This window comes from Nelusetta ayraudi, unplaced genomic scaffold (assembly GCF_046127955.1).
Source record: "Nelusetta ayraudi isolate G7.1 ecotype Tasmania unplaced genomic scaffold, CSIRO-AGI_Nayr_v1 ptg000009l, whole genome shotgun sequence".
Lineage (NCBI taxonomy): Eukaryota > Metazoa > Chordata > Actinopteri > Tetraodontiformes > Monacanthidae > Nelusetta > Nelusetta ayraudi.
In genome coordinates, this window is record NW_027466059.1 from 1,809,498 (window position 1) to 1,836,301 (window position 26,804).

The following is a 26,804-nucleotide window of genomic DNA, read 5'->3' on the forward strand; positions in this document are numbered from 1 at the left end:
CTGAGACCAAGGAAAAGAGGGTGCCGTGTTTCAGGTAGCTTTGGCTTTAGCTAAGCGCGGGAGGAGCGGCTAAGGTAGGCGGGGTGTTGTAAAAAAATAAATTAAAAAAATTAAAAAGCACTTGGGTTTTGCGGCTATGTGGGTAAAGAGGCTCAAGGAGGTGGGGCTCTAACTGACTCACACTCGTTAACGTTGTGACTCTTTCAAGCAGCGCAAAAACCTGGCAGATGTAGAAAAGAAAAAAGATTGTGATGGAGGTGAGGGGAAAGGAAGGAAAAGGGTTTGTTTTTAAGAAAAGAAGTCAGGAAAGGCAAGACATCAGGCACAGGAAAAGTACTGGGTCGAAGAAAAAAAAAGAAGAAAACGTGTGAGAACAGTTTTCAATATCACAGACACAAAAATAAACCCCGTATTTTTATCACGGTACATAAAAAAAAGAAAATCAGGCAATTAAGTTACCTAAAATAATTGTCACCTAAAACACTCCAATATAACGTCATTCTACTGTATACACTAAAATACAGACTTAAATAAAAAACACATTACATAAAAAAACAAAAAACAAAATAATCCAAGCAAATTACATGACAACGCATCCAATGCCATCATTAGTAACTAAGAAGGATGTTGCACTAATATGGATGGATTTAATGAGATGTGGCGCAGATGAGTCAGATGCTCTCAGAGTTACATGTGAGACCAAGCGGGTGCAAGAAAGGAAGACAGAGGAAGGTTCAACAAACTCCAGCAAAGACCAACAAGTGGGCCGTCAGTGCGAGGCGAGATTGTCAGTTGAGTTAAAAAAGGCTCAACGATAAAGTGTTAATCCCAAACTAGTATAAGCCAGATAGGAAGAAACAGCGAGGCGGAACAATAGGTTATTTTTTCTTCTCTATGACGTGATGGAAAGTTTGATCATCTGCAGCTCACAAGCTTGTGACAAACCATGCAACCAATCACCAGATGATCGTTTTCCAGGGAAAGGGAAGTGCGTCTTTGTTAACTAGATTAGGTAACGCCGTCTTTCGCCCTCGGCGAGTCTGAACCGAGGCCAGAGGGCGGGCGCTGCGATCAGTTACCGGATAGAGACGGCAGGGCCAAAGACAGAGCGGCCGTCAAAACAAACAGCACCACACACTGAGGGTGAGGGGACACCTCTCGCCAGTCTCCCAGCAGGCCCATCCGCCCCTCGCCGGTGGTGACGACGTCCTCTATCTGTGGAGATGCATAACGTGCACACATGGGGGTGGCTTTTATACACTTTCAGAGGCTCCAATTTGTAGCCTTTAGCAGTTTCACTTCAGTTTGACTTATTTCAGCTGGCTCCAAAGTCGCGACAAGCTCAAGGAGGTTACCTCAACAGAGCCGGCGGACGAGTTCACGGCCCGTTACTTATCATTTATGACTAGCTGTTGGACTAGTAATGGACTAGCTGGAATTGGACAGTAAATGGCAGACGACTTAGCTGGGGGTTTTTTTCTGTTGTTGCTGGCCAACAGTTTTTTGTTATGTTTTTTTATCTGAGGTGCTGCAGACACTCCAGTTGAATTGCCAACAAAACTGCTCAGCATAATCGCTCAGTGTACCTGCAGAGCTTAGCAAGCCGTCGTGATCCGCAACTAATCCGGAATATATTTATAATTTTTCTGGCTTAGGTGAAAATTGAGTGAAAATAGCAAATAAATACGCTACAGAATTGATTTGTGTTGATATTTAAACTGTCAAGCAGGGCAGCAGCACAGGGTGAAAATATCATTTAGAATTAAATTATGAGTTGAGACATTGCCCAGCTAGTCAAGGGTCAATAACTACTGACATTATATTCAGTCAGTCTCTACACAATATCAAATTCAAACAAAAATGGTCGACCCAAACAAATGAAACAAAAAAAAAAAAACCTTCAACTCACTCCTGGCCTTTTGAAACCTGCAACAAAGTTTCACACTCGTTATGAAATGTGACGACACAGGTGACGACATGACAACATGACGACAGAATCAAAGCTTGAGGTCACTCAGGCTTTGATTCCATGTCGAGGTCGCTGGTTATGAACCGATGGCACATGGAGGGAATGGCAATGAGAAGAGGAGGATTCAGGAAACGACACTTTTATCTCCTTTCGCCCGAATTCAAATTCGAATTCGTCATTTGTGCTTTAAGATGGCAACTGAAGGCCAAAATGAAGTGCATCCGTATACTGTACATTCAGAAGAGCTAAATCTCGCTCAGGATTTTTGACAGATAGTGTGGCGCTCCCTCCCGCATCGCATGTGCTATTGGCTCAAACGCCAGAACGGAGAAATCAGCTGGGGGGGGGGGAGGCGAGGCGAGTCGACAGCCGCCGCCGAACAGAGGCAGGCGCCGCAGAGAGGTCGAGAGGTTCGGTAGCATTGACCGCCTCCCCTACCGAATAAGAGCGTTTTTAGACAAGAGACTGTAATCCTCTTTTCTCCTTTATGAGTCATTCTCCTCCTGGGAGGGGAGGAGAAGTTCAGCAATATCCGTTTGGAATAAAAGGATGGATGTTACAGATGAGCGCTCAATGCTAATGAATGAGGGAGTGAATGGTGAAGCCGAGTGTTATATTGGAGTTGGTGTAATACGGGATGGGAGTGTTTGGGGGTGTTTGGGGGGGAGGGTGGGGGGGCTCTCTCTCTAGCCCCTCTGAGGCACCGCTCTGGGGAAGGAGCCACCCTCGCTCCCCTCCAGCTTTTGGGGCCCCTGGAGAGGCCCCCGGGGGCCCCCTGTGTCTCTGTATGTTACTGTTCCCACTGCACGCACAGACTCCTTCACCTCCACGTTGCGCACGGAGGGGTCTGGGGCGGCTTCGGGCCAGTCGGGCAACTCCTGGTAGCCGCCGGCCTTGGCGTTCAGCAGGTGGGACAGTGAACCCAACTGGAAGTGGTCTCGATCTGCAAGAACAGCGGCAGACGGCGCACAAGTGTTTTCTTCGTGCTGGTCATTGATTTGGCTGACGCAAACAGGAAGTCGCGAGGGGTCAACTTGGGGAACGCGTTGCCTTTGGTTTGTTGACACAAATGTCAGTTTTAGAGTTTACGGTTGTCAGAAGGATTGGAAAAAAAGGAGATTAGAAGGATTAAATGTTCTCGATTCTGAAGTGTCGACTTTAGGAGGGATTTTTGTGGCCCAGCTGCAAAAAAGGCTCATTTACCATCTGCAAACAGGACTTCATTTTCTACTTGGACGATCCCATATCCAGCCACTTTCAGATATTTATTTTTCACACCAGACACAAGTGGAGCAGCTTTGCATGATTAATTATTTAAAGAAAAAAATCTTCTGTAGATCTTGAGAAAACCGCATATTTAGCCTTGTCTTGATAGCCTCCCTGTGTTCCTGCTAAAACTGATGCTTTTTTTTGGACCATCTATGTGGCTGGAACAAAAATAAGCCCATGAGGCAGAATCCACACTTGGCTTGTTGTGCTACGGCTAGCCAGGGAGAGGAATCAGTGCCCTTAGTGACATCACAGAGGGCTGATTCTCATCAACGTGTTTCAGCACAGTTTCAGAAAAGATGAACAAGGTTGGGCTTTTGCATTACTGAGAAATTGTTGTTGTGTCGACCAAAAACATCACCTTTTAATGACTCTCTGTACCTTTAAAAGGAGACTCGAGCACCGGTGCAGGTTTGAGGGCGAGGAACAGTTTCTTAGCGTATTTGCTGAGCGCTCCGCTCTTCTCGGTGGGCACGATGAGCTGGCGAATGAAACGCGCCCGGTCCCGGATGTCATAATTCTGGTCATACTTGGCCAGGTTGAGAACATACTGAGTCAGCAGCTTGGTCTGTGAAAATAAGAAATCAAATACACTTTGACTTTGCATCTCTGTGTATCCAAGTTTCAAACGTAGCCAGCGGACAAACACGGCGGCATTCACACCTGTTTGGAGTTGGTGAGATAGAGCTTGGCGGCCAGATTGATGATTTGCAGTTTGACAATGTCTTCTTCGTTGGTGAACGACTTGGCCATCTTCCTCAGCACGTCGGGGGCGATCTTGGGGACGTGCTCGCAGTATTCACCAATCAGCCACAGGATGCTGGCTCGAGCCATCGGCACCTGGCAGCGGGTCAAAAATAAAACTGCTAGTCGTCTTCGCTCTTGGCTGCCATTTACTCAAGTAGTCAAACCAAGACACCAGACCGCAGCAGCTTTTGACCGTGGCCCACCTGGATGTTGTCTGTCAGTTTGGCCATGTGCTTGATGATGTCGCTGTGCTTCTCTGGTTGCATCTGCAGCAGCTTCTTGATCACCACCACCGACTCGGCAACGACCAGCTCTGTGCAGCGGCATGAAAACAAACAACCAAACAACTCATTAGCCGTGTTCCTAAAAATAGCTGTTTGATGTGTTGGAATACTGCAAACACTGTAAAGCAGCGTTTCTCAACTGGTGGGTCGTGACCCAAAAGTGGGGTTTTAAATATATATATATATTATATATTTACATATACGTATATATATACATATATATATATATATTTACATATACGTATATATATATACATATATATATATATATATATATATATATATATATATATATATATATATATATATATGTTTTTCCTTACATACTAAGTAACAACTCAAAATAGTCAAGGGACTGTTATAAAAGAAAAATGGTAATAATAAATTATACTTTAGGAAGACACAATGAATTTCATATTTCATTCAGTTATATATTTATAGATAGATAGATAAAATGTAGGGCATTATTTTGCAGGACAAGATTCAATTCAGTAATTTCAATAACTTATATACTAAATGTGATAGAGAGCTAGCTAGAAAGAAGGCACTTTTAACAATGTATAATGACAATAGAGAATTCAATTCAATTCCATAGTGTTTTTATTTTTGTGGAATAAATTTGAGTGCTGTGGAATAAATGTGGGTGTGGACTTCATGACAAGGAAAAAAAAAATATGGATCATGAGTCTCCACCAAGTTGAGAACCGCTGCTGGAAAGGACACAGAGAGACTCACCGTCACGGTTGGAGAGCAGCTGCACCAGGCCGTTCAGACACGTGTCCCTCACCTCGCCGATGTTGGTGGCGCAGCGGCCGATGGCCTGGATGGTGGCGGCGACAAAGTCTTTGTCCATGCTTTTGATGTAGGTCTGCAGGGAGAATGGTGAAATGTCGACTGAGCTGAGCTGACGTGGGACACTGACAAAAGCAGCAGTGATCCGTTCACGCTGGTACCTGAAACTCTCTGAGGATGGTGGAGATGTTTGTCTCGTTGGCCAGGTTGGTGAGGACCTCCAGCTGGAAAAAGACACAAAAGGATTTCAAGGATACATTAGCACAACTCGCCAACCTGACACAAACCATTATGAATATCTGGATCATCATGAAATGCATGTATGGACACATTGAGATAACATCATTCCCCTACGACTGACTTGTTTCGTAGGATTCACTTATTGTTTTACTTTGCGTAGCTTTTATATGTTTTATTGCATTTGTTTTATCTTTGGAAAGTGTCCTGTTGAGAAAGGTGCTTATAAATAAAATGTACTATTATTATTATTATTATTATTATTATTATTATTACTATTATTATTATTATCAATAAAGTATAAGGCATATAAAGCAGTTATTGTCAGTTTAATGTGAGTATTACTAAGTTTTAATGTTATATAAGAAGTCCATGCGTTCTATTTCATCTCAAAACATGCTGCGCCGTTGTCGAAAACAACCAAGCGGATGATAACGGTACAGTAGGACATTAGACAGCGTCACCTTGAGGATTTTGATCTGGGTCGGGTCAGTGGAGCGGATGTAGAAACTCTTCAGGTACGGCTCAAACATCCCCTGTGAAGCAGCGAGGGAGAGCAGGAGTCAAGCACTGAACGACCTGGCGAGAGGTCTCACTTGCAGACTCACAGACACAAACATGGCGGTAAGAGCAGCTCACCCTCCTCTTGATGGTCATCGTAGCCACGTTCTGAAGAACGACATACTGGACCTCGCTGGAGACCGACGGACGGGGGGAATGTGGAGGAGTAGAAGAGAGGAGAGGAGACAAAGATACACAGCATCAGTCCTCTGCCGCCTCCAGCAGCACAGTCACCTTAGAGGTGACACCGGAGAGCTAAGAACCTGCGGACGCATCATCTCTGGAGGATGCAGCCTGAAGGGCGAACGGCGCAGGAGTCTCCTCACAGGATGTAAGTAGAGCAGGTTAACAGGCCTGCAATGTTAACGTCAATATCGGTGGAATGGCATATTGTATGTAGTCTGTCTTACACTGTAAGAGTTTAGCTTTCAATTTTTAGGGACAGGAAATGCTGAAGCCAATCTATTACAGGCATACGGTGGTACAAAATATTTAAGAAAATATATTGTATATACCCACAACCTATACGTTGCACTATAAATATGCCTAACAATGCTATACGTGAGGAATAAACAGGTATTCAGCGTTGTTTTTGCAATGTAGTTTCTAACTACTAGATGTTGCTAATTGTCACTCACTGGGCCTTTACTGGCTGCTGTCATACAAAGCAAGTCCAGAGCATGCAGTGTCATTCATATTGACTGACCAATTCTCTTATCTGCCTGTTTTAAATCCTTTATTTACTCCCACGTTTGGCGTCCTTTGTTAGAGTACAGTCAGTGACATCCAGGTGTGGTCCTGGCTGTAGCAGCGACGGCCGAACCGCCACTGACTCATTCAAACAACAGACTGCAATGAAACACATTGTGCAGCACAATAGAGTGCCGACAAGGCCCGGCCCACCACAGGACACAGAGATGCTGCTGCTGCTGCTGCTGCTGCTGCTGCTGCTGCTGCTGCTGCTGCAGATTGATGGATCCATCACAGAACAATCAGAGCGACGGGGGCACTTTTTCAGCAAGCGGCTGACAGTTTGTGGGCCTTTACAGCCGACGGGCCACTTGCGTGTCATCATCACTCCTTATGGTTTATGCTTTCATGTTTACCACGGACCCACCAAAGCGTCCTGCTTAATTTCACTTTCCGCTCCCGGGGCTGGAGAGATTTATATCACTGCCCTTGCCGCTTGCGGTGTTTGCCACTTTTCTCCTTCTGCCATTTTCCACTTTGCCGAGCTTCATCGTCATTACGGTGCCTCGCATTTAGCTGTGTGCGCACAACTGCTTTCATTTTCTAAAATTATTCATAGTTTTTTTTTTTTTCTCGAGCATCGAGTGTATAATTAAATTCTTTTCTTCCTCTCCAACAGCGTGATTTAGGCCAATAAATTCAAAGAGACAGGAAGTGGGGCTCACCTATGGCTCCTCAGGAGGCGAACCAGGGCCTTGGCGATCACCCCAACCTCTGCTTTGGGGGCGAGATGGAAGTACAGCTGAGCCACAGCCATCACCACCTGGTAGGACACAATGTAGCAGGGAGTGACCATTAAATGTTCAGTATTCCAAGTTTAGAAGAATGTAGAATGCAGTATAAATGTTCAATATAATTACTTTCTTTTGTTGTTAAAAATACAACCAAACAGTGATCTCGTCATCTAACACTAATAGATCAGCTCAAACTTCACTAGGTGAAGATATGTAACATAAATACAGATGGATTCACCATCTTCTCTTTCTGCAATAAAAATAACAAAAAAAAGACTCTGTCTTGTGAGTCATTAAAGAGAACCTGCTTGACCTAGAGGGGCGGCATAAACATTGTAACAATAATTTATTTACATAGACCATTTATACTAATGTGGGGCAGGGGAATACAACAACACTGAGCTGAGCCTTTGTTCCAAACGAGATGCAGGGACACTAATGCAGCCTGATGATTTATTAATTGCATCCTAGCACTTGTCCCTTTTTCTGAAGGGCAGGTCACCTTTGATTAAGTGTTCTGCTCAGGGACACTACAGCAGGACGGATGCTTGCCCTTTTTATCATTATCTGTAATGCCGGGCGTTGGGGAACCGTTCGAATGGAACACAATTATCATCCGTTTCATGGCAACACGCTCGAGAGGAGGATTCATCCACTTCGCCGTTGTCGGCGCCTTACAGCGGCGTTGCGGCTCTGCAGGAGCGGCTTGGTGTTCCTCAGGAGCAACCGGTGGTCCGGATCCATCACGTAGGGCTTCCTCTTGGCTATGGCGACGGCCTCGGCCTTCTTTTCCTTCTCCTCCTCGTCATCCTCGTCCTCCTCCGAGCCGTAGAACGTCTTGTCGCTGCTGCTTCCCTCCTCCAGCAGAGACTCCTGCACAGCGGGCAGGAGATTAAACAGAGAGCAGGCCAATAAACAACAGTTAGCGGCAGCATTTACAAGTCTCTGGAAGTCACCAGATGGTCATTATCTCTTTGGAGATATTAATTAAAAAGCGGGGGGAGACGGCGCAAGGAATCGTTATCACCTGCGTGTGTTTGACAAACAATCGTAAATAACGGCTTAACGACAGGAAGTAAGTGGTCAGGTGGGCCTGTGGATGATTATGCACAACATCAGCGGGTTGGAAATGTTTTGCTTTGTACCGCCGCACAGCAACAATGGCAGAAATGGGCAAATAAAACAGATCAAGTTAAACACAGAGCGCCCCAGTTGTAAATGTAACGCCACAATTTGCTGCACAGTATTCTCCCAAAATCCACTTTCTATGCAAATTAGTTCTTGTTATTGTTGTTGTTGACAGTGCACAGGAAGCAAAAAACTTGAAAGCCTACGCCCTTTTGTCAATTTCTAAATTAGAATTTTATCAGCACTCTTATGGACAAAGTTATCAGCCAAACATAAACATCAGCTGCACATAGAAGAAGAATCACTATTGTGAACAGCAGAGTAGGTGTCACAGCTTTGGATTTTTGGAGATGTTGGGATGTTTACCACTTAAAAAGACATAATGATCACGTAATTGACCCTAATGCATATTTTCCCGAATCCTATCACTGCAAAAAATCATTGTCTGTCGGTTTGCGTGATAAAAGAAACATTTATTACACCGCGTAAGCAAAGATACACAACAGGTGTGTGCGTGTGTGTGTGTGTGTGTGTGTGTGTGTGTGTGTGTGTGTGTGTGTGTGCGTTGCTCACGTTGATGTTGGGGTTGAGGAACTGTGTCCTGGCATAGCGGGTCAGCATGTTGATGATGACCACCTGGCCCCACTCCTCCACATCGATGAGCAGGTTGCACAGCTTCCTGTAATTCTTGTGGATCAGGTCGATGCGCTCCGGGCAAACCTCCTCAAATGCCATGACAACACTGCCAGCAACCAGCTGCAGCGGCAAAATACAGGCGGGCTACGTTAGGACAAGTTGCTTCAATACCTTGTGTGGTGCCAAGTTGAGAGTAGATAAACGACTCTCCCAGAATTCTTATGGGACCTCCAGGCTAAAATGAAAATTCAGTGTGTTGCGATGCACATAAATAAGTACCGGCTATCTAAGTTGGATTCGCATTGAACAGGAGACGAGGAGAGAAAATATTGATGACGTGGTGCAAAAACCAACCGTAGTTTTATCAGCTAGAAGTTTCTCTATGACTTCAATCAGCTGATCCTTCTGCTCTGGATCCAAACTGCAAAGCAAAGAGGAATGAATCAGCCTAACGAAATGCTGGAATTCTCTTACACACACAACTGGCAGTCAAATTGAAATGAAAACAAAGGGATTTTGATGACAATGGCTTTCTCAACTGCAATCAGGAGCTTACAATTACTACTACAGGAGGTGAATTAGCAAGAACTGTGGCATTTAAAGGAAGAACATTTGTTCTTATTGTCAGAGTTTGGCATCTAGCTGTTGGACTTTAGAAGCATGAAATCCTACACGGGGGTGCAGTGAACGACTCTTGAGTGCAGGACAGGTCACCTGTAGAGTTTGGGAATGGCGTGGGCCGCCGTCTTCCTCACATATGGAGACATGTCAGAGGCGGCTTCTTTGATGGCCAACATCATGATGGGGACGATGATGGTGACTCGGATGCTGGAGAGAACTCGCAGGGCGCTGGCTCGGATCAGCTGGTTGGGATCCTGATCGAAAAGCCCAGAAAAAAAGGAAAATCGTTCCTGAATGAAGCTCTTTTTACATGCATGTAACAAATCATCTGCTGTGGCCATTGTCTAAGAGAGTAGTAGATTTTTAGAAAGGACTAAATATAGATAAAACCAAAACCCATCAAGCCTTTGACAGTCTGTTGATTTGCTGTCACTACTATCTTCAGTCCAGTCAAATCGGTATACGCTCGTTTTGATGGGTAACACATCAGGCACGTTGCACGTACCTTCAACCCTCGCTGAAAGGTGGAGATGGAGAGCAGAGCCAGATCCTGCTGCTCCTCGGCGTACCGCACCAAGTAGACGTAGACCAGCTTCTTCACCTGTGGGGTGAGCCAGCGAGACAGCGAGACAGCAGGGACACAGAAATAATTAATCCCAGCTATGCAGATAAGTCCAATTATTCTCGCCCAGATAAACCAGCCGTGAGAGATGATGCAAAGTGATAACAACCTCGAAAAAGAAAATCGCAAATCCGTTCTGGTTGAACGAAGCCAAAAATGTTTTTTTAAAGCAAGTACTTCACAAAAAGGTTTGGGCTGCACTGCAGAGAGGTTATTTTTTTTCCACTGTAGTGGTTAAGTGAAGTTAAGTAACGCAAAGCTCGTCACACACCTCGATGTTCTTGCAGGCCACGTTCTTCACCACGGCAGGGAAGAGATCCGAAGCATTTTTGCCTCTGGCGATCATCTGCACACAAAACAGACAAACACACAATCAGCAAGCTGAAGGTTGAAAGGCTTACGCAACGCAACAAAAGATCGGTTGCAGCCTTTTTCACACTTTGACTTCTGTTTTGACTCGAGGTATCAGTGATTTACACAAAGGTGAATTTGGCAAAACCTGAAAGTCAAATCCTCGAGAAGCAACGTTTTGCTGCATCCCGTACTCACCGCCACGATGCGCTTCATGGCCTCCAGCTTCAGGGAGTCCTTGTTGCTGTCCAGCATCTCCTTCAAGTCATCGTGTCTACAAAAGAGAGATAGAGAGAGAGTAAAAAAAAAAACACACACTGAGGAATGATCTCTCAGCTTCCAGACTCGCTCTCCTAACTGAGCCGAGCCTGATTACCCAAAATTCGAGCAAGAAAGGCAGACCTGTTTTTTTTTTTCCCCTCCAAATGTTGAAAATTCATCAAAGTGTGCGAGCGTGACCCAGAAATGATTCCCTTTGAAGTGAGAAATTCGCCTGGCAAAATATGTAAAGCTTTGAAAGTGCGGCTCGTGAAAAAAAAAAAACAAGATAATTGGAACGTGACATAATCTCCTATAAAAAACATGTTGACATTTCTGAGACGTCAGACTTTTTTTTTTTTTTTTTTTTTGCACCGGGGATATTTTTGACAAAGACTTGATCGTGCGCGAGCAAAACTGAGTTTTGTACTTGTCGACTTTCTCATTGCTTAGCGACAACTTTGGAAACAAACCATTTATCAGTCATTAATTAGCCATTATTTACGAGATGGCCTGCAACAACTCCAAAAGACCTGACACTGTGTTCCACACACACACACACACACACACACACACACACACACACACACACACACACACACACACACACACACACACACACACACACACACACACACACACACACACACACACACACACACACAGATCCTTGTTTGAGAGGATCTGTGCCCGCATCTCCGCCCTGCTGGAGTGCAAACAGGAGGAGAACAAACACAGCCGCCTGTTTTCCAGCAAAGCAGAGAAGAGCAGCAGTCAACCAGACGGCCGGTTGGCCGGCCAGTGTCTCCGGTGCCCTGGGATTACAAAGGCGTCCTCACTGAACATCAAGATACTGATTAGTGATTTCACTCTCCAAAAAAAAAAACCCGACGCCCCGTTACGCCCTGCTAGGCAGGTTTAGCGGTTATGAGATAATATGTAAACAAAAAGCCAAACCTCTCCGCTAATTGTGGTCAGAATTATCAATCTGTTCATCTGTTGACGATAACACGAAGAGCAGCGACCACTTTTATGATGAGGTCGTAAATCAATAATGTTCCACTAAGTTGCTGTAAGCGGTGAAAAAAAACAAACAAAACTCAAGCATCCCCCAACTGAATGATCCGATGATGACTAAACCTCGCGTGAGGATTAAGGGCGGGTCTGATTCGGCGGTGGGCGTGGCGATCAGAGAGCCGCAGGGCCGCAACACGTTTTTCCTCGACCAGTTTCCACGGCAACAAAGGATGCGATAAAATGAAGTTAAGTGATTTCCTGCCTTCCTGCTGATCCTTTGTTGCATCCGACAGGTCTTTTTCCACCAGGGACTTGAAGGCCTGCGCCGCAGAGCCGCAGAGCCGCAGGAAGAAAAAAAAATAAAAAGGAAAAACGATCTTGAGCTCCGGAGAGACGTCGTACCTCACGTTGCTCAAACATCAGCTCGGCAGGTCGATACGACCGGAAAAGCGGCTCAACGTAAATGCCGCTTCCCCCGTTGTACGGAGCAGGTTTTTTAATATTATTGTGGAGAAACAAAAGAAAAAAAAATTGTAACGGCGAGGGAAAAAAAGCAATGAGATTTTTTCAACCTCAGGCTGAACAGACACAAAACACTTCAAACGCTCCAGTTGTGCCAGCAGCTGTGTGAAGGCGGCTGATGGAGAAAAAAAAGAAAAGAAGAATCAATCTGTTTATTTTTTAAGGTGTGGCTCTAAGAAGAAACGGTCGCATTTTGTTGCTGATCTAGTGCCTGCGCTGACTGACCACTTGATTAGCTGCACCTTGCGAGTAGCATGCGTGTGATATAGTGGCCGGGGTGCGTGTTTACCTCAGCCCGAACCAGTTTCTTTACAAGTTACTGGCGCACGCGCTGCGTTTCGTCGGCCTCGGCTCTGCGCAGCAATCCGTTACCAGGGCGGCCTCTGCAGAACACACACATCTGTGTGTTCTGCATCTGTGATCCGTGCCGAGTGCCGGCACGGATCACAGATCTCTCGATCTCTCGCCTTCACCGAGCATCAAAGTGTTGTAAATAACTGCATGGCATGAATAATATACTTTGCACCCTGTCACTCGCTTCGGAAAAAAAAAAAAAAACCCTGAAGTTAGCACAGGGGGCGTCAAATTAAACCCGACAGTATCTATGAAAAGCGGTTTGTGATGGATTATTTTTGGACGCGAGTCGTGAACTGGTATCTCCAGCAGGCAGGCTGCAATCCAAAACACTAACTTAAAAAAATTCCGTCTTGGGCGAATGCAGAGATGACAAACAATCCGAAAGGACGGCTGATGGTGATTTCCAGCGGAAAACACTCCCAGTAGTTTGTGTCTCTCTCACAGAAATGGTGATGACGGGCTGCGGCCTCTGCCCGAGACTGTGGCGACGTCAACATTTCTACCGAATAGCCATTTCATTATAGCCTGAAAGCTCCGTCCACTGGCTCTGATGTTGCCATTAAACCTGCAGTGTTTTTTCCCTTCAGGGGCCAAGCATGAAGGGTTAGGCTAATCCCAACAATAACACGTGCATTTTTTTTTTCATATATCCTTATTTGAGGAAAATGTAGACTACTGTGTAAACAAACCAGAAGGTGAAAACCCTGCTGTGAAAACTGACAGATAAGTCGTTAAAACTGCAGCCTTGTTTGCACAGAAGGCCTTTCAGGTAAGTCACCATTAGTGGGCCTGGCGTTCCCCTGTGTTCTCAATTTACGATTTTCGCATGAATATTCATAAATGGCACCAGGGGGGAAGGAGGGAATCTAATGTAAAAGAGGCCTGTTTTTCATCCTCAACATCCTCGATGAACTCAGCTGCTGCAGCGTGATGCTGCTCTGACCTTGTTCTCTGCATTTTCTTTCTCTCTCTCTCTTTCTCTCTCTCTCTTTCTCTCTCTCTCTTTCTCTCTCAAACATCACACCGTCTCTTCGGAGCCCCGTCGGAAAAACCAACTTCGCGGCGGCGCCGGCTGAAAGGGTAAATATTTGACTTTTCGCCACGCACGCTTCCTCGTGGCCTTATTCGTGCTTGATCGCCCTCGTTAATTAATTAGCAGTGCTTGATGGTTCAGGTGACTTGTTAGTGAAGAAGGTTGAGGAATGGCCAATTAAAAACGTGTTTTGGAGCCCCTGAGCACACGGCCCTGCTACGGGGACCGAACACTGAGCCTGCCAAAGTTTGCTTTTCCTGCCATCTTAAACAAGAGATGAGTGATGCTGCTGTAGCTGTCAGTGTTGTTTGGATTACTACATAAAAGTAGTCCAGCTACTGATTACTCCTTTTAAAAGTAATCTAATTACTTATTTAACTACTTTGTTTCATAAGTAATCAATTACTAATTACTTTATTTAAAAAGATAAAGTAGCAGTTGAGAACGTCTTTTTTTCCTGCACACAATGTACAACGAACCACAATATTTTTTCATTGAGACGAGATGAACTCAAAATAATGCTGGTATTCCAGCTACAAATGCAATCGCTGTTTTTTCTTTTCTTTTGCCGCCGCCATGCTTGTTTTGATGCACCGCTGCGTCATCAATCTGTGACATCATTGTTTTCGGTTGTTTTTCTAAATTTCAGACATTTTGTGGGTAATAAGACATTTTTAGCTTGCAAAATATTTCAGAAAGGTAATGGAATCGTTACTTGATAAGGTAATTATTGGTTTTGCCACAGTAATTACTCCGTTACTAAAAAAAAAAAAAAAAGTAGTTTCATTACAGTAGTGGATTACTTCATAATAGATTACTCGCCAACACTGGTAGCTGTGGTGAGGTCAGGATTGCTCAGGCAAATGTCATTTTTAATGGTGTCACAAGGGGAACGCAACTCATGTTGGCATAGATGTTTTTTTTGGCGGGGGGCAGTTCAGTCTGTTCTCACAAAAAACAGGATAAAAAAGATAAACATGTAAAATCAAGTACACTATGGGAGCTTAACATGTCTTGGAAACCGAGACTAACCGTGAGCACAGATGACTGACCACATTTGAAAAGGCTTCACTCCAAACCCACCAGGTAATCCTACACTCATGTCGGTTCTCCCCTTTCCACGGATTTTTATTCCCTTCCAAACGACAGCTGAATTTACAAACAGCTCTGAATTATTCAGCGGTGGTCAGGTTACCACCCACCAAAGCCAAGAGATCATCAGCAAGCTCCTAAAGACCAGAGCAATGGCCGTGGGTGCAAGTGGCCCTCTGCTCAGTGGAACATTCACTTCCTAGAACGGAGCTCTGCAGCGAGTCAGCTTACATCAAAAACACGTAGATGTGAAATGCATTTGCATGAGTGAGGCGAAAGAAAAAGTGAAAAAGAGATGCAGCCCGTATTTGTAAGCAGCCGCTGGGGCTGTTTTGCATAAGCTGAAGTCTTTTGGTGGGGATTGCGGTGACATGTGTAAAATATTCTCCAGCATAAAGTACAAAACAGCCCTGGAGTCTTAGTGTACAGCTTAGTGAACTTTAGTGTCTGCTTCACTAAACAGAATGCCAAAACACAGAGTGGAGTGGACGCTGCCACGTCTTCATTCACTTCAATAACTCACTTTTATCACCACCTTTAACTTCTTGTGGGTTTCTGCGGGAGTCACGCACATGGGCAGAATCTATTTTCTGGCAACAAATATTGATTTAATTCCAAGCCGTCTGCTTGCGGACAATAGGTTGTCATCCAAAAACTAAAGCCTTTGAGCGTCTGATGCAAAACTTCAACTAGCTGCACTGCACACGTGAATCACCAAATGAAGGCAGTTTTCAGAAGATGCAAGCTGAGAATCCAATCAATCTGGTTTCTAACGACGCGAAGAAACTAATTCACCTCCTCAGTCAACCAACATGAAGCCCAGCATGTCTGGACCCTCCCAGATTATTATCCTACCGCAAAGGCTGAGACTGTAAACTGCTGCCACCTTCCTCCAGTGGTGCTTTTTCCTCTTTGTCGCCTCCTCCTCCTCCACCTCCTCCACCACCGGAACCTCCAGATCGGAGGTGGCGCAGCTCGTCGGGCTGCAGGGCGTTGTACCACGCCTGCTGCCCGCCGTCGGGGGTCAGCACGGGGCTCTTGTCCTCCTCCTGGCCCTGCACCTGACTCTGCACCGTCTTCACGATGTTGACCGCGTTGACGGGCAGCTGCAGCAGCTTCTGCATGGTGGTCATGCCTCGCAAACTCAAGTGGCCACTCGGGAGGGATCGGGGGCAACCTGTAGGACTCCGGGTGGATGGATCAGAAGGCGCAGCGCTCCCAGAAGTTCACCCGCTTAAGTCCGAAGGGTCTTGCAAATCCACAAATCCGCCGGATAGTTTCTCATGCAGTCAGACGCTGCGCTTTGAAAAACGCCCGGCGTCCGCGCGGTTGAGCACATCCAGCATTCCACGCGCCGGCGATGCAGCAAAGCTCTTGAGAGGCACGCCGGGCGGCTGCGGAAACACTCGCGAAGGGTGGCGGTGAGGTGGATTGTTATCCCTGAGTTTCCCCGTTGCTCCGCCGTGCAAGTCTTGCCGCTGACTCCTTCACTGCTCGTGCGGCGTGTCACATATCCGGCGAGGCAGCAGACGCGAGCCGCTCGGTTAATGGATGCTCGGCACCGAGGGGCGTGGAGTTTTGTTTGCGGCGGAGCCTCTCCTCCTCTCTTCTGCTCTGCTCTCGGGGCTCCTCCCACTGCTCATGTGGCTCCTGCTTGCTGCACCAACTCTTTCTCTCCGCCTCCCTGGGAGCGTGTCCGACAATGACACAGCCTCCCCCGTCTTTTTGCCACGTTATCACCCCCTCCCTACCCCACCACCACTCTCTCTCTCTCTCTCTCTCTCTCTCTCTCTCTCTCTCTCTCTCTCTCTCTCTCTCTCTCTCTCTCTCTCTCTCTCTCTCTCTCTCTCTCTACAAAGCTCACAGTCTTCCCTCCACCTCTTCACACGAGCAGCGCAAAATCTGGCTCGGCCTTGTCGTTCACGTGCGCTCCCTCTCCGCCGCACCTCTTTCGCAGGCAAGAGACCCTCTGACAGACGGCACGTGCTTTGTAAACGTTACTCCGACGACTCGTTGTGCTCAAGCGTTTCCATCGGATTCATTTTTAATTCCCCGCGAGGAGCTCCTCCTCCACCTCTTTTCCTCCACCTCCTCCTCCTCCTCCTCCTCTTTGCCTTACGTGACTCAGCTTTCTTGGCAGTGTCGTGATGAGAACATCTCTCTCGTTGTATCCCACTCGTCTCTTTTTGGCCCAAACCAAAATAACTCCTCAAAGCGCAATTTACATATGCTCCTTCTGAGGTCCGCAGCGGCTCGGGGGAAGCTGCTGAAATTTCTGCCTAGTCATCAAAACACCGGCGAAAATTCCTCATGCAGAATGCAACAGCCTGTCTACAACAAAACTGACTCTCCAGGTTTGGGGTGAAATGGGAAACCCTGCTTCCTGTAGTTTTATTTTTGGGTTTTATGTTTATTTTTTTACGGACTGAGGTTTCTCATCTTTTTTCTCAGGAGGGAAAAAGAACTGCAGCCTCCGTGATTCGCGTCTCACAGAATAAAGACGAAAACATCTTAGTCATTATTTAAATATCTTCAGAGGATTCAGTTCTATAAATCTATCCCTCTGACTTATAAAAGGCTGCGATGCGACTGCCATCAATTATTTAAAAGGATATTTTAGATTTTCTCATCTTCTCTGAAAACTGTGACGCCTGGGTGTGTTGCAGCGGTATTATTTTCTCTGAAAGATGTGAGCTTACAGTAACGTGGCATATCAAAAAGAATAGTTAAAAAATTTGTCATGAATTAATAACACCGAACATATATAGTCCTGACGCTGGATTATTCATATTTTTCCTCCCAAAGGGGCCACAATAGAAAAGGCCTTGGAGCTTTTCTGGGCTGCAAAAATCCTGATACGTTTGTCCAATTAAAGAAATTCTTTGACGTTTTTAGGTAACTATGAAAAAGTCAAACTAACTAAATTCCAAATCCTTTATCTGAAACAAACATTGTTAACTTTGTCGACCTTTGTCATCTTAACACATTTTTTAGATAATTCACCACAGTGTATTTGTGTCTTGATCCTTAGCGTCAAAATAGATTTTGTTGCAGCTATATTTTAAAGTAGGGGAGATCATCACATAATGAACCACACAAAACAAAACATTTAATACTCCACATTGGGTGGAGCTGCAGCATATTTTAAACAGCAGGGAAGAAATGCTTATGCAAATGATACAAAAGGTTCTGCATTGGTTTTACATCTTTGGCATTTACCAAAGAGTTTTGAGCCAGCAATTCCCCAGTTGAGTTCACAGTCAAACAGGTTGCTTAACATTTCCTGAGCAAACATCAACTTTTACAAACACACACGACAAATGGCCTGGTCCAAGCCTAAATTAATTGATCAAGGGAGGGCTTCACTCTAGCTTGTTTGTCAAGACGCATCTCAATCAGATCCAAAGGTCACAGGCCCAACTGCAAATGCCATCTGGAGTCTATGAACTAGCAGCTCCCTCTACTGGAGGATTGTTAGAAAGCAGCTTGATGTAGGAGCTTCTGACGCTGCTTATTCTCTCAATATCTACATTAACAGGGCAACTGAGAGTCTAAAAAAGATTGTGTGTCGCTACACATGATCTTGAAGGAATGAAACTGGTAATTAGAATAAGTGACTACACCAGTGCATGTATGCAGGTTATTTATCTGTTTCTGTATAATAATAATAAAAAAAAAAAGCCATTGTGGCTTCAATAGAAGTTTTAAACAAGTAGCTTACTTTACGTCTATAGTAACATTTTCTTAAAGTAATAAATAGCATAAGTGTAGATACTGACTGGGGTGTCAAAAGCCTATCTTATAACGCCTTATATGAATTATAGTCCCTTGATTTGAACAGATTTCAATAGAAAAAATATAGAGAATAGAGAAACACTGGAGCAAAAATACTTCTTGTGCGTGTGTTGGTGCTATTCTTGTTTTTAAAGGTCCCATATTAGAGTGACTTTTAGGTCTTTATTTTCAGCCTCCGAATAGCACGTAGCCACAGACTCGATATATCTATGGAAAATATTATATTAATCCCCCTGTGTACACAGAAAACACAAGGTGACAAAAAATACTGGTTAGTGTATTATTTCTCCAGTGTTCTGCGGTGTATTGATGCTAGCTGAGCCGCAGTGAGGCATCCCCAGCACTTCCGGTTGTCGGCTGCTGCCGCTCGGCGCGCTGTCCAGTAGGGGTGGTGCTGAAAAGCCCCGAAGTCTGGAGCCGAGGCCCCGGCATCCCTTCTGTTAGGGGCCTTGTTTTTAACGCTTCACCGCACAAAAACACAACCACGCAAACACCGGAAACCTCGCCAGTGTTTGGATACACACCGGTGGGAAGCACGTATCCTACCGCTCCATATCAAAGCTAGGCCGCCATTTCGGCACACTGACGCGATTAAATCACGGTGAGAGACAGAATCACCACCAGATAGCGGACACCACCTCTCTCAATCACGGCCTAACGGTAAACAAAGTGAGGTCTGAGGAGCTGCCGTGCCTCGATATCATCCCCCCCGAGATGAAAACGAAGAAAAGTCCCGCACATCCACAGCATTTAACCTCCACCGTTATCCGTTGTGAGGTAAAGGCGCTTCGGTACCTTTTGTAGTCGGAGGAGAATATCCCTCCGCTCGCCGGGTCGTGGCCATATTCAGGCTCCCCGACACTGGACGAGCCTCCCTTCTCGTCGTTGAAAGCGGAGCTGGAGGACATTTCTGCGTCGTCGGTCTCCCCCACTCACGCACGGCAGCGATGGAGACTCGGTGCGGGGACCAGCGGGATGAAAACGGCTCTTAAAGGCGAACACACTCGGGCCTGATCTCCGGGATGCTCGCGCTGCTGGAAGACCGGAGGCGGGGGGGCAGGGATGACGCTCCGGTGACGTCATCAGCAGCAGGCGTCAAAACCCGGAAGTGGTCGACATAATCGTCACATGAAATGTTTCCTTTTTTTTCTTCTTTTTTTTTTGTACAACGGGGACTATAGACAAAATGCTTTACCGGGACACACTTGTTGTGAATCAAACCTGGACCCACGTGTGTTATTCAAACAAACAAATCACAAACGTGAAGTAATTGTTCAGATAGGTCTCTCCGTGGGGGAGGGAGGATTGGGAGTCGGAAGAATTATGATGAAGGCTGCTGGTTTTCATTTCAAATTTTTATTATTATTATTCGGGACTGAGCCTCAGCGAATGCCTGCTCTTTATTATTATTATTTATATATTTATTATTATTATTATTATTAGTAGTAGTAGTATTTTCATGTTTTGTGCATGTGTGGGTTCTCTTGAGGTACTCCGGCTCCCTCCACAGTCCAAAAACATACACGTGAGGCGAAGTGGGAACTCTAAATTTTAGGTGAGAGTGAGAGTGCAAATGGTTGTTGGTCTCTCTTTGTGGCATTACACTGGCAACTTGCAGAAGGCAGCAGGGATCTATAGGATGAATTTAAGATGATTGCAGGCCAGCACGGTGATGCAGTGGTTAGCTGCTTCTGTGTTGTTAGCATGGTAGCTAGGAGGGGCTCCAGCACCCCGTGACCTTGATTTCAGGACAAGCAGATATATAGAATAAATGAAAGATTGCACGATTGCAAGTTCCATGCAAAACTAGAGGTCTTCTTATTGGTTGTTAGGTAACAGTGTATGGTTGGGTTGCACTATAGTCAAGCGGAATTTATTATTCATTAACCTTCCTTTTCACTTGTGGTTCTGACTGCAACGGGATAAGAACCGGCTTCAACAGCAGCTTCAAAATATAACTTGTTCATTTTCTGCCATCTAGTGGACAAATTGGTTACTTTCAGTTTTCTTACACAGGCTTTATAGCAGATAAAGGGTAAAACATAAACGTAGGCACCAATGGTTAAACAGTGATGCCAAAAGCCATTTTGTCACAGTGCACACAGTCTGTGTGACGAAGACAAGAATGCATAGGCTAACTCACTTATTCTGCTTGACAGTACTTTCTTTCATTCGGTCAGTGGCTTTCGCAAATTGCATCACGCTTCCCGGACTTGCTGGTATGTTCATGAATGGCAAACTTTGGCGAGAGAAGTAGTGTTGGCCGCCTCCACATTCCCTCGGTTATATTGTATTAAGATAATAACGATGAAAATTGCAAGAGGTTGTACATTTGTACTGAACAATTTGAATTACTCATAATTAAATGCACCCTCCCTTATTCTACCACCCTTAATCAATTTTATGCAGTCTTTTTCTTATATTGTCTGTTGATTATTACAGTACAACTATATTTTGTTGATGTGTACTGTACTTATTTGCTGACAGAGTCACTTTACACACAATGGGTGTCACACGGCAGGATGAGGAATCACTTGAACAGCAATAAACAACACTCTGAGGACGCCACGTGCAGACAGAAAATTGTGTCTTTTTATTGTTACTCTGTAGTGGTGATCTTAAAAGGTCACATTTCCTTGCAGAGCTGCACAAGCAGGCACTTCTGTCTGCTTGGCTGAAAACAGTGACGAACAGGGATGACAGGACATGAGTCTTGTGACGACAACGGAGCATGTGACTCTGTGGAAGTGGAAAATTTGCTGCAAAGTGCTTATACGGTAAAAAAAAGAAAAAAGAATGGGCCAGAGCCAACGGTCATTCCTTAAAGTTATGACATATGTTTCTAGTTGTACTTTTGATTTTGCATTTATTTTAGTTCCCTCGCGGTGAACGTTTCGAGCCAAGAGGATATGGGTAAGATTTTGCTTGACCAGGTCTTGGTCTATATCCGTATTGTTTTTTTTTTTTAAACCGTCCATTCAGTTCTTGTTTCTGTCTTGTGTTAAAACCCAATAGGAAGTGAAGCTGGATTTGAGAGTGACAAGTGAGGTTGTTTCCTAAAGTTGGCCTTGAAGCTTCAGTGTGCTGCCTCTTTAGTGTCTTTGCACTTAAGTAAAATAATACACACTGACATTGTAGAATACTCTTGTTTGAAGATAAACAGAGAGATTGGCAGGAAAGTCAGTAAGGCAAAACTTGTATAAACGATTGTTTGAGGGTGTGGGTTGTGCTATCTGTACCCACAAGATAAGAGCCGTTGACCGACTTGACCTGAGATCATGTGTTTCCTCTTTTAACACTCGTCAAGATATCCATTTTGGTGTTTAATCACTGTGTAGCTTGCACTGCATGTATTTCTCCGCAGCATTCCATAATATTAATGAGAAAGAGAATGAGAGGGAAACTGACATGAGTGAATTTGGCAAGACTGCAACTTTTACATGAGATTAAGTTTGATAATTTTTAACTTCATTAACTGGAGTTCATAGTTATACAGTTCAAGAGGTCCATATTTTTTGTGTCACTCATATAATTTAACTCTTACAGCTCCATAACACCTGTCTGGTCACCATTATTGTATTTTACATTTTTTACATTGCATTTTTTTAAACTTTTATTTTAAAAAGCAAAAGTGTCGGAGGCAGGTGGCTGTTTTAATAAAGACAAAGCACTGTCACCTAACCAGTTTTAGACTTTTTCAGATTGCGGGTATGCTTAGAAAGAATTTGACACTGGTGTTAACAATAAAGAAGACTTTCAGTGTTTGACTTTCACTATCATCCATCCATCCATCCATTCATTCATTTTCAATACCCGCCTCCAGTTCCCAATTCACCTCACATGCATGTTTTTGGACTGTGGGATGAATAATAATAATAATAATAATAATAATAATAATAATAATAATAATAATAATAATAATAATAATAATAATACTTTTTAATTCTCAATTAAAATGATAAATACTCTTGTGTTGTTGAGCGCTCCTGTAAACAGTGGAATGCTCCTTTAACGCGCCTGGACGCGCCTGCCCGCCGGGATTTGTTAAATGAGTTAGTAGGTGGAGCAGGAGGAGACGGAGCGCCACTGTTGTTTCAGTTCCTGGAAGCAAGACGGCAGCGGGCTGCAGGAAAGTTTCCTCTCTCAGACGCACTGATCGCGGAGTGCGATGGTGTTGGACGGCGACTGCACCATGATCCAAGTGTCGATTCCTTCGACGCAGCGAGAGGAGGACGAGTCGGGCAAAAGCAAAAAGGTGAGAGCTTCCGCCGTCGCTGTTCCCGTGACGCAACGTTGATGTCAGTTGAGCTGCGACGTCAGGTGTGTCACGCAACCTGTGGGAAGAGTTCCTGTAGTTTCCGCCGAAAGTCTTGTTGTGATCCTTTGAAGTAACCGAGTTCTTCTTCTGGACTTCAAATCCTGGTAGAATTTTTGTCACTCCTGACGCAGTGTAAAAGATATATTAATTTACGTTAACTTTTTGTGTAATAACCATAGGTGTCAAAAGTATTCACGTTCTCTATTTAAGTAAAAGTGTGGATGCTTGTGTAAAAGAATACTCTGGTCAAAGTAAAAGTACTGATTCAACTCCTTTACTCAAGTAAAATAAGTCATAGGTTCTGAAATGTAGTTAAGTAAAAAGTGTTTTTTGAAAAAAAAAAACAAAAAAAAAACAATTGATTAAACAATGCATTAGCTGTTACAAAAATGTTTACATTTGAAAACGTACTGACCAGTGACCCCAAAGACAAGGTACATCTAAATAATCTCCCCCTAAAAAATTATAAACGTACAAATGTAGGAAGTAATCATAAAAGTCATCAGAAGAAATACTCAAGTACAGATACCGAAAAATCTACTGAACAAAGTATTTGTACTTTGTTACTTCTCACCTCTGGTAATAACACAAGTGTCATGACAGGAATTAAAAATATACATATAATCATCATTTACTTCCTACATTTCACTTCACTTTCCCAAAAGTGTGTGTGTGATAACACAATGGAAATCAGCGCTCTCCAATGCTACAAAAGGACACTGATACCTCACTCAGGGCCCGCCCGAGTTCGCGACAACAATAGCAGCCTTCTGAGTCCGTCCAGTGGCCGCCTTGTTTTTAACTCCTTCTAGCCATGAAGAAGTTGAGACAGAGCAGGGAGTGAGATTCAGATGGAAAAAGATCCTCAAACCTGGTCAACAGGGGTTACGTTCTGAGGTTTGTCTGACAGGGAACAGCTCTTAATATCCTAAACTCTGCACCTCCCTCTGGTGGGGAGTGGAGATACTTAGAAACATCCACGAATCTTGTCTAAGAATTGTAAGAAGCTGTTTTCATTGTAACATTTCTAATATGGCAAATACTAAATGCCACATTGCCAATAAATCCTGCTTGTGTGTCTCTCCTGTCTTCAGCTCTTCAGGGTTGAAGTTCTGTTCAACGAGAGGAAACATTTTGTGCTCAGGCGAAACAGCGAGTTCCAGACTCTCCACAGAAAAGTAGGTGTCTAGAACTGGACTTGTGCATTGACAGTGCAACATGACAAAACATTGGATATCGTGCAAGAGAAGCAGCTTTCGACCCTATGACATTTGTGACTGCTTTATTAAAATTGTTACTTCTATCACTTTATATGGCAGCATTTTGACTTCCACATGATTCCATAAGTGAAATTGTGATTTCAACATTGCAAATTGAAAAAAAAAAGAAGAAAAAAAGCACTGATAAAGCCCCTTGACTGGATGGTTATTTTTCATACAGCTCAGGAAAATCATCCAGATTCCAGATTTCCCGAGCAAAAGGAACCCCCACCTGAGGACCAAACCACTGGAGCAGAGGAGGCAGGAGCTGGAGTACTACCTCCAGGTAGCACACTCCTGCTTCGCAGTGGATATAGAATGATAAAGGACGATTATAGAAAACGTACCAGGATGGAACAGGAAACCATGCGCACTGTTAGTGATAAAACGACTGTGTATGATTTTATTTAATCTGCCCCCTATTGGGAAATGTATGAAAAGAACATAACGACTCATGCTTTAATACTTTAGTTTTAAGAACAGATATTTTTCAATACAAAGATTCAGATCTGTCAGCCTATAAAGTTTAGGCCTTTGTGGGCAAATAAACTGTCAAAGATCCCCGGAGCGATTTACTTAATAGTATAAATGTTCATCTCTTCTCTCAATGTGCGGTTGCTTTCTGTCGTACAGGAGATCATTTATCAAAATGAGGATGTGCCGCAAGTGCTGCTGGACTTCTTGCATCTAAAACACTTTCACACATTCAACAAGATGAACAGCATGGAGTAAGTCCTGCGAGTGCAAGATCCTTTAGATCCTTGAAGCTAATAACACAATAACATGCTGGTGCTCTCATTTCAGGTCACTAAGCGAGTTGGACAGTCAAGATTACAGGTTGGTGTTGACTGCAACTGATTTCACTGTGCTTGTGCCGCCAATATATAGTTATGCAATGAGTTCTCCGTCTGCTGTTAAAGTTCTGTTAAAGTGCTACTGCATGTATGTCTAGTACATTAAATTATGCATTTGAGGCCCTGCATGATTTTAGTTTAGGAGATTAAATATATGATGTCATCTTTGATTGTGTCAAATTACAGTTAGTGCTGACTGATCAGTCGCATCTCTTGTCTGTGCTCTAAAGTTACCAGCTACCACAACAGCGGGTGATGGGATTTTTTCAGGATCCTTACCTCTCGGACCGCAGCACAGGTAGGTGTTAGATTGACTAATATCACTCCAGCTGTAAGCCTTGTACTTGTAATCAAGTATGAAAATCGACCACAGCTTAACACGTCCACCAATGACTCTGTCTTGCAGGTCTGCCGGACGTTGTTGTCGACGGTGTGCTTCAGGGTCTGTACCCCCGAGACATCCGTGTCAGCTTTACAGCACCGTGTCTCACAGACTCTCGCCCTGTGCCTTCTATAGTGGTCTGAAACGTAATGTTAAACATTCCGCACAATTTAGTACCTTGGAATCAGTGGCCATTTGATAAACTGAAGACTGAGGCTTTGGTGTTTAGATTATGAGACCAGACTGCAGAAATCCTTTTGAATGTTAGATCTGTTTGCAAAGCTAATCACCCAGTGTGGCTGCGTTAATGCTGATGACAATGGCAGCTAGTTTAAATAGCAGGCAAAATGTCAGTTAAGTGGCAATCATTTATTCCGTTTAGCAATTTTGTACCTTTAATTTAAAAATTCTAAGTTATGTTGCATTTTTTAAAAACAAGTTCGAACATTAGCTTCAGTCACTGCGCCTTCAGAAAGTGAAGGGCAGGAATTTCAAGCACACTTCACCTTTGATGCCTTAAAACAAGTAAATGGTGTGTAGCCCGCATTTATTTGCTGTTAACAAATGTTCTCAACAACTGCATGAATTTTTGTATCATGTTGTGTATATTCATCAACTTGCATTAAAGCCTTTTAGACGTTACGAAACCAGCACAAATTCCTCTTATTCTTCTTTTTTTTTAACACAAGCTGTTGAACAACATTCCTTTGTAATAGTCACTTCATGCTTGAAGCATTTTGACAGTTTCCGTTGGAAGGAAGAAGATGTTTCTAATATGAGTTGTGTGCATAGCTGAGCATCAATTATTTATTTGCTTTTGTTTGGGAAAGTTATTATTCTGTCACATTGTCTTTGATGACTTAATCCACAAGAAAGTACTTATTGTTTCGGATCCAGATTTAGTCATGCGACATGTGAACACGCTGCAATTTAAACACTTTTTTTTTTAAGTAGTCATCTGCTTTTTTATTTCTCAAAAAACAAACATTCGCAAACTTACTAGTGGTCATCAATTTAGTCTTGAAAAATGTAGCGTGGATTGTTTTCACAACAAATGCAAAGGAACCTGTGCTTCTAGTTTCTAGTTTATGCACGGATGTGTGGGGACAATTTGTTTGCAGCCGTCACACCCTCCACTATTCTGCAGACTGACGTGCAGAGACAAGCTCAGCATTCAAGCATATTTGCCTGAGGGAAGACCAGGCGGGACGAGAAC

At 44.1% G+C, this 26,804-nt stretch overlaps 2 protein-coding genes across 10 annotated transcripts in view; one reads left to right on the top strand and one right to left on the bottom strand.

The window, feature by feature from the left end:
- ap3b2 (adaptor related protein complex 3 subunit beta 2) overlaps positions 1–20,100 on the bottom strand; it is a 28,472-nt gene extending 8,372 nt beyond the window's left edge. Inside the window, exons 1-18 of one of the 9 annotated variants that reach the window (XM_076019310.1) lie at positions 19,571–20,100; positions 10,900–10,975; positions 10,622–10,696; positions 10,234–10,329; positions 9,822–9,982; positions 9,462–9,528; positions 9,045–9,227; positions 8,022–8,216; positions 7,275–7,372; positions 5,938–5,992; positions 5,763–5,834; positions 5,223–5,285; positions 5,005–5,137; positions 4,189–4,298; positions 3,902–4,078; positions 3,620–3,806; positions 2,794–2,912; positions 182–220 (exon numbers count right to left, since the gene is read on the bottom strand). In XM_076019310.1, the coding sequence (XP_075875425.1) occupies positions 182–220; positions 2,794–2,912; positions 3,620–3,806; positions 3,902–4,078; positions 4,189–4,298; positions 5,005–5,137; positions 5,223–5,285; positions 5,763–5,834; positions 5,938–5,992; positions 7,275–7,372; positions 8,022–8,216; positions 9,045–9,227; positions 9,462–9,528; positions 9,822–9,982; positions 10,234–10,329; positions 10,622–10,696; positions 10,900–10,975; positions 19,571–19,683 (2,019 nt within the window). In that variant the 5' untranslated portion in view covers positions 19,684–20,100. Of the gene's footprint in view, positions 1–181; positions 221–2,781; positions 2,913–3,619; positions 3,807–3,901; positions 4,079–4,188; positions 4,299–5,004; positions 5,138–5,222; positions 5,286–5,762; positions 5,835–5,937; positions 5,993–7,274; positions 7,373–8,021; positions 8,217–9,044; positions 9,228–9,461; positions 9,529–9,821; positions 9,983–10,233; positions 10,330–10,621; positions 10,697–10,899; positions 10,976–15,835; positions 16,713–19,570 lie in introns of those variants that run through there. The other 8 variants (XM_076019306.1, XM_076019308.1, XM_076019312.1 and 5 more) reach the window with 8 other exon arrangements.
- Positions 20,101–22,783: 2,683 nt separating this feature from the next.
- On the top strand, positions 22,784–26,245 carry snx22 (sorting nexin 22). Its single transcript, XM_076019318.1, has 7 exons — positions 22,784–23,030; positions 24,188–24,271; positions 24,534–24,638; positions 24,986–25,080; positions 25,157–25,189; positions 25,437–25,504; positions 25,613–26,245. Exons 1-7 carry the CDS (start codon positions 22,944–22,946, stop codon positions 25,729–25,731), a joined length of 591 nt encoding a protein of 196 aa, XP_075875433.1. The 5' UTR covers positions 22,784–22,943; the 3' UTR covers positions 25,732–26,245.
- Positions 26,246–26,804: the final 559 nt, after the last annotated feature.

What these genes read in the sequence shown, in the direction of transcription:
- snx22 (XM_076019318.1), top strand. Translation starts at nt 22,944, where the DNA reads ATGGTGTTGGACGGCGACTGCACCATGATCCAAGTGTCGATTCCTTCG. An exon ending in AGCTGGAGTACTACCTCCAG is followed by an intron (nt 24,639 to 24,985) that starts GTAGCACACTCC and finishes TCTGTCGTACAG; the next exon opens with GAGATCATTTATCAAAATGA. An exon ending in TTGGACAGTCAAGATTACAG is followed by an intron (nt 25,190 to 25,436) that starts GTTGGTGTTGAC and finishes TGTGCTCTAAAG; the next exon opens with TTACCAGCTACCACAACAGC.